The sequence below is a fragment of the Rousettus aegyptiacus genome, unplaced genomic scaffold (assembly GCF_014176215.1).
Source record: "Rousettus aegyptiacus isolate mRouAeg1 unplaced genomic scaffold, mRouAeg1.p scaffold_m13_p_16, whole genome shotgun sequence".
Classification (NCBI taxonomy): Eukaryota; Metazoa; Chordata; class Mammalia; order Chiroptera; family Pteropodidae; genus Rousettus; species Rousettus aegyptiacus.
In genome coordinates this window covers 27946309-27961286 of record NW_023416291.1, presented here as the reverse complement: position 1 = coordinate 27961286, position 14978 = coordinate 27946309, and the positions used below count along the sequence as shown (strand labels likewise).

The following is a 14978-nucleotide window of genomic DNA, read 5'->3' as shown; positions in this document are numbered from 1 at the left end:
GGGAGTGGGGCAGGGGAGAGCCAGTGAAGGTTATGGCTTTGGCTATACTGTGACCCCAGAAATAACATTGTGTGGTACTGCCGTTTTACCTTTATTCTTTCTGTGTCTGAGTGTTCTCTCGCTTGAAGATCCCAGGGAGCCCAGGGAGGTGAATGACATTTGATTGGGCTTGTGCCTGATAATTCATTTCTGAAGGTGAAATATTGAATGACACAGTGTCCAGCTGGTGATATTTTCAGCATAGAAACCTGTAAAAACTACCAAAGCAGCATTAACGAGATGGAATAAATTGATTTATTTCTCTTCTGAATTGCTTGGCAGTGCCTCAACACTCAGGCATCAAATTTGCTCAATGTGCTACTTAGATTATTTCTTCCTTCTCTCAGCCAGCCTGAAGACTGCGGTAGCTAATGCTATTTTAAACTATGTCCTTCTTTAGAAAGACACATTTCAGAGAAGATCAAATTAATCTCTGGCTACTTTCCCTGGTAGACCTGAAGAAGCATGCCCCTGAGTCAAGACTTTAAGTTATTGTTATTTTTTTAATGTCACCATACCTGGGTCATTGACATAAACTTTTATATCAAGACGCTAATGCTGATAAAATGGGAGAAAAGAATAGTTTAAATAATGATTTTAAATGCTGGAGGATTTGTTTAAAATTATTCATATTTGTCCACCCACTAATTTCTCTTTTGAGTCCCGTGAGAAAGAAAATAGACCTTTGAACATTTTTATCCCTCAAATCATTACTTAGGAGAAGCTGAAGAATATGTGAAAATAAAATTGATACCCTGTTGCTTAATGGTAAAAACCTAGGCCCACCCGCTCGCTGCACTTTGACGGGCAGCCTCTTTACAGAACGAAGTCACCTCTCCCAGGAATAATCTCTTAGGTCATTCAGTGCCACCTCTGATGTCATTGTCGTCCTGGTGTCTCAGAATTGGAATGGGTAACAGTTCAGATTGTGGCTTTGGTGCGAGGCCTATGTTCAGATTTCTGTTTTGCTATTAACAGCTGTATGTCTAGGGACAAATCATCCTTAGTTTCCTGGTCTGTAAAATCAGACTTGTCACAGAGCTTTGCAGTGGGCAGCCTGACGGGTGCAGTGCAGACACTCTCTCCTTTCCTAAGTATTAAAGACCAATCTTCTAGTACGGTTTTCATTTTATCATAGGAAGGAGGAAGGAAGAAAGCTTCGTTGAGGTTCCGCCTCTTCATCGACCCCTGCCTTCCCTGGCCTGCCGGCTGCTGCCAAGTGCCGATAGTTCTGTTGGTTTTCCTTCTCTGCACAAAGATGGTGGAGGCAGCGACAGACAGCTTCTGGGGCACACTAAATGGAACTAAAACATCAACCAAGCAGAGCCCTATTCTGTTGAGAAAGCATCTTTCAGAACTTGAAGTAGTTGTGAAACCCAGAAAAGATTCAAGGATCACTAGCGCCCCCTAGGGGATGGCAAGGAGAATGGAAACAGATGTAAAAGTCTCAGGTGCATCCCCCAAATATGGCTCCACTACGGACAGCAGCATCTCACCTAGGTTCTGGCTAAATTTGGAGTTGACAGTTGCCTGGCTTCCTTTTTCCTTTCTTGCTATGTAAACTCATGCATCGTTGCTAAGATGACTGCGAAGGCTGGGGATTTTGGTGGATGAAAAATGAGAATGGGAGTGAGATATATGAATTTCCCTTATACAAGTCTGAGTTTAGGTGAGGCTTGTGTTTTTTCCTAATCAAATTTCTGTTTACACCAGCATCATGGTAGTGATTAACAGCATATTCTTTGCAGTTACACTCCCTAGCTTGATATTCTAACTGTGCTACTTAATCGGTTCTTTTGGCTAATTATTTCTTTTACCTTGAATTTCTCACACTATAAAATGAGAATAATAGCAGCTAATTCATAGAGTTGTTTTAAATGAAAAGAAATAATAATACATGTGAAATGCTTAGACTAATGCCTGACAAAAAGTGTGTGCTCAATAAATGCTATATTCACTCTCCTTGCAGCAAACTGCTGGTATCCTTGAGCAAGAAGGACTGACTTTTAAATTCACTTATCTAAGATTCTCTAAGGCAGTTCTGGTACAATTTCTTCCAGCTAGTACTCCTGAGATCCTGAAAGCCCCTTCTTCTATGTCTTTTGTCCCTGTAGACCCCTCAGGTTTAAAGGTATATGTATCTTCTTTTCTTAACAATCAATATCCATTACATATAGCTCACACTTACAACTTTTCCTGGAGAAAGATGTTAATGGATTCTGCCATGGCCAAGAGAGAGACACTTCCCTACATAATGGCTCTTTAGCTTCCTAAAAGCCTGACCTTCAGTTAGAAAGTGATCAGGAAGCTTCCAATAAGCTCAGAAGTCCAATTAATATTTCTTCCTACTCGTTGATGATTAGTAGGGAGACATCGATTGTCATCAGTGGTCCACCACAAAGTCATATAAGTCACACCGGCTTCAGCTTTTCCTGATATGTATTATCCCTTGTATGTCCTTGGGAAAAGGGGAAGTGCTTCAGGTTTCCATGACGGCAGCGGCTAATTTGCTGGCCTCTCCACCCCCCTCCCCAAAAGTAGATAAACAGATAATATAAAATTTTAAAAGAAAACTAGACATCACAGTAGTTTTCAGTCATTTGGAGGCTCATGTCATCTTCAAGAGTGGATTTCAGAACGAAGGGTAAATAGGATTTATCTTTCCAATTTAAAATCTTCATTCAAAGCTTTCAGGCTGCCAGCCCAGCTCCCCATCTGTTTAGGATAATGCTCCCTGTTTGTGTACCTGAAGTCACGACCTTGGCAGAGAAGGAAGTGATGTGTGGCAAAATTCCCCTAGAGCTACATCTTTAATAACCAGAAACGGAGTTTAACAAATTTCTTAGTAAGTTTATTTCAAGTCACGATTCTGAAGCCCTCGGGTTGTCTTAATAAAGGGATGAAATCTCGGAGGTTGCCCGCTCACGGGAGATTTACTTTGCTAGATCGCCACCTACTGATCGTTCTAGGAACTTCCTTGATGGGTTGTCAGGTGCAGGCAGTCCTGCCACACATTTGCAGGCTAAAAATGAAGTAATTACATCCCTTTAGACTATGACTACTCAATTTTAGTGTATCCAACGTACTTTTTAAAACTCCACAATCATCTGTCAAGACAGATGAAAAAGAAAGGCCAAGTGTCTACGAGCAGCTGGTTGATGTTTGAGAACAGTCGATGCTATACTGGGAATGCCGGTTTGGTTCACTTTGGTTTAGTTTAGTTTTAGATCGCCATCACTGCATTCCTGGCAGAACTGATGTAAAAATATACTTGAGATTCCTTGACACAATAGCATTTAGATAATATATAGTAATAAATACGGATTCTGATTTATTTTTCTGAATGTTTTTAAAAAATGACTTGCCTGAACTTAAACTGCAGAACCTTGCCCACCCTCCGACCCCTGCAGTACAGCTGCTGATGCTCTGCTCTGGTTTTACTTTTCATTTTTATATTTTATACTGTTTTTCTCCATGTCGCCCTGGATCTGCATTGTTCAGTGGTCAGTGATTAGAGAAGAGGTTTTGTTCAAACTCCCCACGCAGGTAAAGCTTCAGCCCTCCCCTGTCGATCTGCTGGTCGGTTGGGGAACACAGTCGAAGGTCACTCAGTTTTCACCCCTCTGGGATTTTCCTCTCTTATACTCCTGGGGTGCTCACCCCAACGCAGGTCTTCCCCGGTCAGCAAGGGGTGTGTGGAGAGCTGGTCAAAGCTGCCACTTTTCTCATTCCCAGGTCCCCTCCCCTCCACCCCATTTCATTCTGGGCCCGTCCACTTCTCACCCTGCTGTGGCTACTACCCCAGCCCAACAAAGATGCATCTTGGTCCTATTTGTCTCCTATCAGCACTTTTGCTCATTAATGATTGACCTTCTCCTCCTCAACCCACATCCAGCCCACTGAATGTCATTTTTAAAATGTTAATACATTTAAAAAATTTAATGTAGATACATTTTTTTTCAAGGAGGCTCTTTAGCCTTTATTACTTATGGTGTTAGCTTAAAAACATGACATTTATAGTTCAGACAGGTCCTTTCATATTTAAAAAGGAAGTCTTAAAGTATCAATTAATTTTAATGAGCAGTCTCTCTACTGATATGTACATATATATCCCTAAAGACATTCCAATTTGAAAAAAATCGTCACCAGAAATAAGTAGTTAGATGCATGTAGAGCCCAAGACAGAAAAAGTGAGTGAAGGTGAGTTCCCTGGAAGAGATATGGGAACAATAACAAAAATAACAAATCAAGAGGGCTATCTTTTTAGAGGGAGAATAAGATATCACCAAATGTATAAGATATCACCAAATGTTCATCAACATATGAACTGTTTAGGTGGATACAAATATGTGACTATCTCTTCCTTTTGGACATCAGAGGATTATTGTTTGCTTTAACCGGGCTATTATAGATGAGATTTTATATTTTATATACAATTTATGTCTTTTCATATATTTACATAAAATATTTAAATTAGCATTCTCCGCTTTAAGTACCCATTTATCAATATTCTTTCTTAAAAGGATGGTTTTAATTAGAATAACAAACGCTTGTTGAGAACGGCCTAGGTGTAAAGTGCTGAGTCACTGCTGTTCGATCTCATTCTGACATCAGCTCGTAAGCATAGCAACAACCATTTCACCAAGGACAACCAGCCTTCTTCCTTGATTTGCAGCCTTTATTTAATTGAATCATAAAATTTGCATTTAGCACTCGAAACCATTATTTCAGCAAACGAAAAAAATAATTGCATGCAGCTTTAATGGATAACACAAAGGAAATAGAGAACACAAGAGAACAAACTGGGAATCATTAGTATAAAGAAACAGCTGAAATCATTCCCAGGACAACTCCAAATACCGTAATCAACTGACAGGGAGGAATGGAGATGGCACAGAAACCACACGTTAAGTGCTCAATCCGCATGTTATAAGGATCTCACAAGCCCTTCATGGGGATGGGGAGTATTTCTTCTCTGCTAAAGTGAATTTTCTGAAATTCTTGTACCTTTCTGACTTCTCCGTCAGATTCTTAAGGAATTCTAAAAATTTAGGAACTTAGAATTAAATTTTAGGAATTTAGAATTATCAGGAACATATCAAGTCTTCCATTGCAACCACCACAATTTTAAGCACTATTCTGTTAAGATGACTAATTCTTATGTCTCCTTCGCTGATAGGAGATGAGTAAGACAGTCATCTACATTTTAACTAGCTAGTGGAATTGGATGCTTTCCTGCACTGATTTCCTGGTATTTCTGTGAGAGAGAATTTCATTTAAACTGGAATTCGTGTTAATTGTGTCATGTTCAAATTAAGGTAAGTACTTTTATGCTCCCAAAGAAAATAACCCTTTATAAGCTAGGTTTTATTTCTTAGACTCACTCAGGGCTGTAATTTACAGTGTCCTCAAGGTTTTGACTCTTTTTTTTTTTAAGTGACTAGACTAACATTTTGTAGGAGAATACTAGAGTAAGGAGACTTTATTTTTGTGTTAAGCTAAAGAGGATTCGGAAAACCATAACAATTTTTTGTAGCATACGTCTACAGTGCAGGTTATGAATATTTCAGAAAGAAGTTATTTCTTTTCAATGTTTTCTATCTGGGCAAAGAACAAAAAAACTGCCAGAAATTTGTGCAGCAAATATCGAGAGAAGCTTGTGAAGATCTTGCATCCCGAAGCCTCAACCTAGCCTTGCACAGCCATTTTGGATATCCAATTTCAAGCTCTAAGTAGAAAGAGATGATTAAAAAAAATTGTTTTTTATAAAATCTATAAGCATGTTCTATTTCAGTTACTCATTTATATCTCCTTATTACAATAACCTTTCTGGATTCTGCTGTACTACTTTTATTCACATTTCTCCAGCTCTCCTTAGCCATGGCTAATTAAGCAGTTATTGTAAAATGAACAAGCCTATCACAAAAGAAAAAATATCATTTAGTTTTTCATTACAGAGAGCCAATTTACTTACACTACCAACAGGGAAAGTGTATTGGGCCAGATTTCTGGTAAGAATGCCTTGTGGGGGAAAGCTTCATATTAACCCAGAACATTGTAGGGGCTCAATAAAAATTGATGAATGGATGAATAAAGGAATGAAAACAAAAACTCTGAAATGGAGCCAAACAATGCTCATTTTGTCTCCCTTTGACAAAAAAAAAAACACATGTTTTTGATACATTTTCTAACATAGATATAATAACTCACAAGCGAAATCTTCCTTCAGATATAGTCAGTAAAAACTTGGGTAAAGCAATCATGAAAAAAAATCATTTCATTAGGATGACACCTTTTTCTGTAATTACCAGTACTATTATGTCCTTTAAAATATTTTATAAGAACCCATGGGTATGTATATTTTGTCTAAGAAAAGTTTGAGCAAGTTTTTTTGTTGTTATTTCTAAAATATATTGAGACTCTGACACTGTTGATTCTAGTTTGCTCCTTTGGTCAGGTGGAAAACTCTTGGACTAAAACATGTTCTGCGAATTGTCTGTTAGAAATGTTAGCAAATCAGAGGGAACAACTCCAACCATTCTCTTCTTTTGATAAGGGCAGAGGGTGTCCCTTCATCAGTCAATGAGTAGGCGAAAAGCACAACAGGATGCCAGCATTTGAAAAACGTAAAAGGCAGAGGGTTACTATCTGTCTTGAGAACTTACCATTTTGGCACTTTGATTAGGATCTGCGAGTCCTCTTGAATCTCTACTTGCAGGTTTCTATAATAAATGAATGTTGTTGTGTCAGGAATTGCACCAGATATCTCACACAGGCACTCGTGCACACACACACACACACACACACACACACACACACGTGCGGGTACACGCGCAGACTACCTCTTCTTGATTCATACAAAATATGATAGTTTGTAAATTGTTTATAGGGTAGGATGTGTTGGGGAGTATGGTTCTGGTTAAGTGAAGTTTTATCAGAAACCATTTTTTTCTTGTAAACCTTGTGAATTTCTCTAACAATATATTTGGTAAGTGGTTTCCAAACATTTTTCAAGTGCTAGAGCTTTTTTTCAAAAAGTGCATCTATTGAAATGCCGGTGAAACTGATCCGTGAAAGTGAACTGTGCTGGCTGAGCATGGGAGGCATGCTCATTCCGTTCTGTCCTGGCTGAGCAGCACCTTCGGAGCCCCTCTCGTGTGACAGAAGGATTGAAAACTGCCTTAATCACACCCTTTCGGCCACGAGACAGCTTAAGGAGAATTGCTAATTTTAAAAATACACCATTGAGAATCTTGGTGCTTTCACACCCAGTTCTGAATATGAAGTGCTCCACTCTGTGTGTGACCTTGGGGATACAAGATGTAGATATAGGGAGTCTAGCACTTTGGGTGATCTTAGAAATCCTGTAATATCCCTGTTTTGACTATCTCTAATGCATGTGTGTGCTAAATTGGCAAATTTGCTTTTCTCTCATCAGTTGATTCAGAGTATATACCTCTTCTGTCAGTGGGGGGCTCTCAGGCTGATCATGGCCTCTCTGGAAGCCACCATTGGGTTTTGACCCCTGAGAACCAGGACCAGGACTAGAGTGAGATGAGTGAGGCATCTGTCTCAGGAGCAACATTTAAGAGGCACAAATGAACTCAGTGATCATTTTAAATAATATGTTAATGCATTGTTCTAAAAAATCAAAACGCATTCTCAAGAATTCATGACGAACACAATGTCAATATTTTAAATAAAGACAGCATCTGAACGGGCACTTGATGACCCACCATGCTCTTTTCACCCTAATCCAAGCCCTGCTGAAAAGTGGAACTGTCCTCTTTCTGCTTCAAATTAGAAACCTATGTTACATTGTTGGATCTTTTCAAGGAACCAATGAATGGTTAAGTCCATCAAATTTATTACGAAAATGGGCACAACCAACATAAAGGAGACAGGGGACCATACCAGTGTGATGTAGTGTGGGCTGGAAAAACTGGTTGGAAGTCTCTCCAAGGACTCTGCAGTTCTCTGGTGAAAAGAAAACTGTTAACTTGCAATTAGTTTTCAAGCAAGTATGATTATTTTTCAAGCCTATAAAATAAAATTTTCAGCCATCCCTGGAACACAGTCCTAGTAAATGCACAAATATTAAAATACAGGGAGACAATTTTCTTCCCTAGGTTGTTGTCTTATGATGGACGAGTCTAAGGTTTTACCTATGAAACCTTACATGTGAGAAGATTGGGAATTTCTTTATGTATTGTATAATATGAGTTGTACAAGACACGTCTGTTAGCCTCCAAATCTTAATATTTCTAATTGTCTGAATGCCTGAAATTCCTCAACCAGCTATATCCCTTTGGACCTTGAAGGTCTTTAAGGACCTTCCAGAACTTACTATTGCTGTATGAATATACCTGGCGAGGTTACCCTCTTTAAAATGCTTTCTGTTAACCCCCAGCAGATGTTTCTATAACTAGGAAGATTGTTCCAGTGGAAACAGGACCCGGAAGAGGCACTGAGTGCCAGAGGAAAAATTAACTGAGGATTTTTAATGTGACAGGGAAAGGACACCAAAGACAGACTTTTCCCAAACCAATTTTGCTGAAAACTGGCCTTCGATGGGTAATGTGCGAAACAAGCACCAGCTAAATCATTATTATGTATACGATTTTACAATGAATAATACAACACGCCTGAATATGAGATTACAGGAACCAAACTCTCCTATACAATCTATGTTTATAATATATTATGGTATATACTCTGTTAGTAGTGAGTTAAGTTTACTCATACAGTCAAAAAAATATTTATTAGGCTCCTCTTCTAAGTTCCTCATTTAACTAGAAAACAAAAAACCCTTAAGACGCTTGCATTCTAGAAAGTAACAAATGTGCCCCAGGCTCTATTTAAACCTCTTTTGACTTCTGTGACTATTCATCAGTGATCACATGCTAAGACCACCTTGGCTTGACTCTGCTGTGGGAGTGCACCTGTTTTGCATATGAATTTAAGGAAACTGTAATTATAAAAGAAACTGCAACAGCACATGAGGCATAGTAGATAATTAACACATATTAAGTGCTAAGTATATGCCAAACACTGTGCTAAGTACATTTACATACCGTTTCTTATTTAAACTTCAAGGCAAATATTATTGATATTAGCATCATGCGGTTTCAGTCCCCAAAATCTCGTGTAAGCTTAAAAAATTATCACACAATATTTTCTGTCCATTTGAGTGGAGAATTAAGACTTGTTTTTTAATCATCTTGGTGTCGCCACTTGTATAATAAAAAGTACGAATGGATAAAAATGACAAACCATCATATAACCAGAGAAAGATGACCTGTCCATCCCTAAATACTTACGTGAAATTCGGTAAGAGCATTTCCGGTATAACATCATAATATGTGTTCCTGGGGGTAGGGGGTAATTATGCAATATTGCGCAATTAAAAACACATGCTTTTTGGGACATGTAGAGTTGGGACTAAACATTTAACCCCCTAGAGCTGTGTAACCAAACTGCCACAAACCCAAAAAATCAGAAACAAAAACAAAAACCCACCAAAAAAATAAAACAAAACAAAACACACACACACACACACACACACACACACACACACACACACATAGACACACACACACACCCCACCACTACCACCACCACCACCACCACCAACAACAACAACAACTTCAAAATACTAGCACCAGTCTATTTTCATTGACATTTGCACCTAACAATGGTCAGTTGATATTTAGCCTCAAAATTTAAGACTTTTATTACCTCCTTCAAGACTAAGGTCCTAGAGGGCAGTTTCATCGGTACAATCTTACCAAGAATGATCTCTTCAATGATTAATATTTTTAAAGAAATGCTTTTGTAGCTTCTTAATCTACATAGTTTTGTTAGTGAACTGAATGCATTGGAAATCATAGATGTTGTTAAAGGCACTTAACAAGCCACTAGTTGTAGGGACTTCTGTAGGATTGTCGGCTTTTATCTTAGGCCTTCATATATCACTAAAGCTGTTATTTTCATAAACTTTTTTCCTTTAGCGTAAAATACACACAAAGAAGTGCACAGGTACTAAGTGTAGAGGTGGGTGAATTTTCACAGATGAGCACATCTGTGTAACCAAAGCCCAGCCAGATTCAAAAAGAAAACTTCACTTCTGCCTCTGAAGATCCTCTCTTCCCTGTTGTTACTGCTACCCTGACTCCTAATACCATAAATTAGCATTACCAGTTCTTGAACTTGATCTAAATTCAGTCACAGAGTTTGATTTTGGATTTGGTGTCTTGCTTAACAGTATATTTGTGAGATTCATCATTGTTATTGTAGATATCAGTAGTTCATTTACTATTCTTTGTCTGTAGTATGAAAATTTAGCAATTCGTGTAGCCCTTTTACTGTTAGAACATTATTGTAAATGGTTTCTAATGTTCCCATATATACCTTTCTGTTGGGTGTAGTAACAATTTCCTCCATTGCTTATACCATTTAAACTCTCATTAGTTGTGCATGAGAGTTTTCATTGTCCATATCCCCACCAGTAATTAGTGTCTCCGTCCTTTATTTATTTTTAATAATTTCATGAGAAATATAATAAAGACGAAAAACACAAAAAAATGGATTCATGAACTAATGAACAATTTTAAGCCATTATCTTTGTAATCACTGCATAAGCTAAGAAATAAAACAGCCATGTCAAGTTTTCTATCATTATTTCCACTTATTTCCTGCCCCCAGATCATCTACTTTCCTGACTTAAAAAAATGATCTCTGCCTTGCATATCATTATATTTATCTCTTGACTCTATAATTTAGTCTTGCACATTTTTTATTTTAATTTTTTATAAGAAAATTACATATATGTGTATGTATATATATGTATATGTGTGTATATATATATACACATACACACACAAGTTTTATGAGTTCGTTTTGGCCCATGGTTCAAAAAATAGATCACGGTTCACTTTTGTACATGTGAATGTACAGTTGTTCTATAACCATTTATGAAAAGAGTAATTTTCTTCACAGAATTGTCTTTGCACCTTCATAATAGATCAATTGGCTGTCTATATGTGGGTCTATATACCTCCATTTATTTAGGTCTTTTACAGTTTTTTTGACATCGTATCACCATTTTGAACGTCCATTTTTGTTTTTTTGTTTTTTTTTTTCAGATTTCTTCCTAAACATTTCACATTTTGGAGCCATTTCAAATGATATATTGAAAATTTTATTTTCACATTGTTGCTAGAATAGGGAAATATAATTTATTTTTGCTTATTGTTCTTGCATCCTGTAACTGTTAAATTTATTTATTTGTTTTACAAAAAAAATCTTGCAGAGATTTTGATTAGGGTTATTTTGAGTCAATAGGTCATTTTTGGGGAGAATCGACAACCCAACAATAGTGAATTTTCTGATTCATAAACATGTACTTCACTCCATTTATATTGGTCTTCTTTAATTTTTCTCATCAACGTTTTATAGTTTTCTATGTTTAGGCTTTGTACATTTATTTATTAGAAGTACTGGCAAGTAGTTTTCTCTGTTGTAATTATTTTTTCCAGCTTGGTAAGAGAGAAATCCTGTTGTCATAAAATGAGCTGTGACGTATTCATATTCTCCCATTTTCTGGAAGAATTTATATAGAATTGGTATTATTTCATTAAATATTCGGTATAATTCATTCAGTAAAGCTATACTGGCGCACTGTCTTCTATGTGGAGAGGTTTTTACTACAAACTCGATTTCTTTATTCAGGTTGTCTGTTTCTTCATGAGTAAGCTTTGGTGATGTGTGCCTTTCAAAAAAGCTACTATCTCATTACACTGTGAAATATATTGAAATGATTTTTAAATAATATTCTCCAATTATCAATTTAATAAGTGTTGAATCTTCTGTGATGTCACCTTTCTGATTCCTGACAGTCTATGCTCTTATTTTTTTCTGATCAGTCTAGCTAGAGGTTAATAAGATTTATTAATCTCTAAAAAACGGCTAGATGCTTATTGATTTTCTATGTAATCTGTTTCATTGGTGACCAATCTGATATTTATTCTTTCCCATCTTCTGCTTACATTGTTCACTTATTTTAATTTTTCTAATTTCTTAAAGTGAAGTCATTGATCTGATGCATTTCTTCTTTTCTAACATAAGCATTTGATGCTATAAAATTTCCTTTAATTAGTATTTTCACTGTTTCCCACAAATTTTGCTATATTGCATTTCATTTTCTTATAGTTTAAAATACTTTCTAATTTGTCTTTTGATTTTTTTTTCTTTGACCCATGGATTCCTTGGAATTTGTTACCTAATTTTTAATTGGGGATTTTCCCCATACCTTTTGTTACTGATTTTTAATATGATTTTATTTTGAGGACATATTTTGTATGGCCCCAATTTTTTTAAGTTTATTAAGACTTGTTTTATGTCCCAAAATATAGTTTATGGTTATAATTTTTTTCCAGTAGTGCACAAATCAGTATTTTATTTAACCAATATCGTTTGCTCTGAAATACTGTCCTGGTTTGCGTTGACTATGCCGTTCTCTCTCTCCCAACAAGTAGTTTGAAGGGTTCATGGTATGGTATCATGTTAAATTGTTGTCCTGCATCTCCTACCTCATTTAGCTTAGGGCTAGTTCCACTTCAAACACATACATAACTACTTTTAAAATTGACTAATTAATTAACTATTACAAATGAAATTTTCTTACGTGTAGGGGATGAATATTAGGTAAGACTGGCTCAGTCCTTGTCTGCTGCTCATCACCAAAGTATCCTTTATTCTCCACTCCCAGTGTTTCTCTGGGTGGGCTGTCAGAAGGAAATTGAATATTAGCACAAGATATGGGATAAGCCTGTGGTTAATAATAAGTCATCTGGGAGATTTTAAAAAGACCAATATACAGGTTACACCCTATAACAATTAAACCTGAAAGAGGAACCAAATTAGTATTTTTTTTTTAAATCCCCTGTAATTCCAATAGGCAGCAAAGTTTGGAAACCATTATGATAAACATTTGGATGAGAACAAAGTATGTAAAAGCTTGATTTGCTGCTACTCTTATATGATCTTCAATAATAGGTTATACTTCTCCCCCATAAAGTATCGTCTATGACCACAAAGCTTATATGTTTTCAGTAACTGTCCCATTCAACACATAGAAAATACAGACATACCTCTGAACTAGCTTCAGTTTAATACATTTTTGGGAACGAATTAATAATGTGATAATCCCAATACTGATAATAACCAGGATAGGTACGACGACCAGAATGAAGAGATCTGGAATGGCAAATAAATAAATAAATAAATAAATAAATAAATAAATAAATAAAGCTTCAACCAGGATATCTTTAGGGTGGTGGAATATTAACTAACTGAGCCATTACAACGCTGATTCTCCCCTCCTTCAAATACGTTAATTCCTCCTCCCTATAATTTTTAAATATAAAGTAAAAGACCAAAATATTACACAAATTATCATCTATATTAGCAATTGCCACTCCACTCAAGAGTCCATTATGTTTAAGGAACCCACGATCAGCAGAGAAGTTTTGATCATCAGCTCTTAACTGACATAGAAAAGGCCTTGTTGTGTTATGTATGGGCTCTTAGAAGAAATGATCCAAATTTAACTAGGAGAAGACTCATTAATTCCAAAAAGCAATGGTAGTACATTCAAACTTGACTAATTAAATATGGAAAATAAAAGACCATACAAATCCAAATAGAAACATAACATATATGTAGTAGACCTGAAAAAGAAGATAAAAGCCTTTTCACTGGCTTGGCTTTGATATATGCAATATATTATGTTATAGGATGCTTACTGGTAACATTTAAGCTTTCTTCCCAGTCCACAGGTACTTGTTCCTCCTTACACTGGCACTCGAGTTCACTGCCATCCACCTGTAAGAGCAATCATCACATAATTTTATCAAATGACTGACATAAGCTGTGTTTTATACCTCACTTGGCTTGGTACTAGTTCTATATCAAACACATACACACACAAACTTTTTATTGACTGATTAACTAAACTGCATACCAAAGTCTACGTTGGAAAAAAATAAGCAAAAACATGTGAGAATCAACCACCATTGAAGATGGTCTTTGAACAAGAGAGCAATTCTGACAAGTTGAAAACTAGACAAACAAGATGGCTTGACTTATCTTTCCTGAAAGCGTCAATATTATTAAATAAACATCCCCTGCTAGACTTGGACAGAAAACTGTCAAAGAACAGACTCAAGCTAGACTTAATAATGGGATAATATTAATGTGGGGAAAAATGATGGAATAATGTTTAGTCCATTAAAGAGCATTGTGTAATGGTTAAGAATACACTCTGTATATACATCTCAGCTTTTCCTTTCATAGTTCAGTGCAACTTGTTCTTCATCTGTAAAAGTGGACATAGGAGTAGTACTCTTCTTTTGATCTGTTATGAAGCTTTTAAAATTTCATATATATGCAAAGTATTTGAAAGAGTTCCTGACACATATACAACTCTATACGTGCATTATGATTAACTGAACATGGGAAAGACGTCACCCACAAACATAACTGTTAGGCCCTGCTAGTTTTGAACAAAGTTAATTGAGTTGTTTTATTCAAAAGCCTTAAACAAATTTTGACATTATGATAAGTCCAACTTTAAACTTTAGGTATAAACTTCATATGTATCTAAGTTACTGGGTTTCTAGATTACTAGTCCAATGACAAAATATTTGGCAATACTGATGATATCTACATGTAATACCTGGTTTGGCTCTTTGGGTCAATTTTATTGATGATACATTAAAAATAAATGGATCTAAAATGTACATTTGATTTAAAAACCACCTTACAAATATGCATACATACATACATTCACAAACAAACGCACATATACTCATAGGCTCTGGAATAAATCTTATGTAAATAAATGACTGGTAAGACATTAATTTAAAAAGAAGTCAAAT

General features: G+C 36.3%; 1 protein-coding gene across 1 annotated transcript in view; it reads right to left on the bottom strand.

Moving 5' to 3' along the window:
- Positions 1-960: 960 nt before the first annotated feature.
- ADAM7 (ADAM metallopeptidase domain 7) overlaps positions 961-14978 on the bottom strand; it is a 64523-nt gene continuing 50505 nt past the window's right edge. Inside the window, exons 20-24 of the mRNA XM_016148161.2 lie at positions 13845-13923; positions 13191-13296; positions 12725-12824; positions 6705-6761; positions 961-1446 (exon numbers count right to left, since the gene is read on the bottom strand). Coding sequence (XP_016003647.2) covers positions 961-1446; positions 6705-6761; positions 12725-12824; positions 13191-13296; positions 13845-13923 — 828 coding nt within the window. The remainder of the gene's footprint in view (positions 1447-6704; positions 6762-12724; positions 12825-13190; positions 13297-13844; positions 13924-14978) is intronic.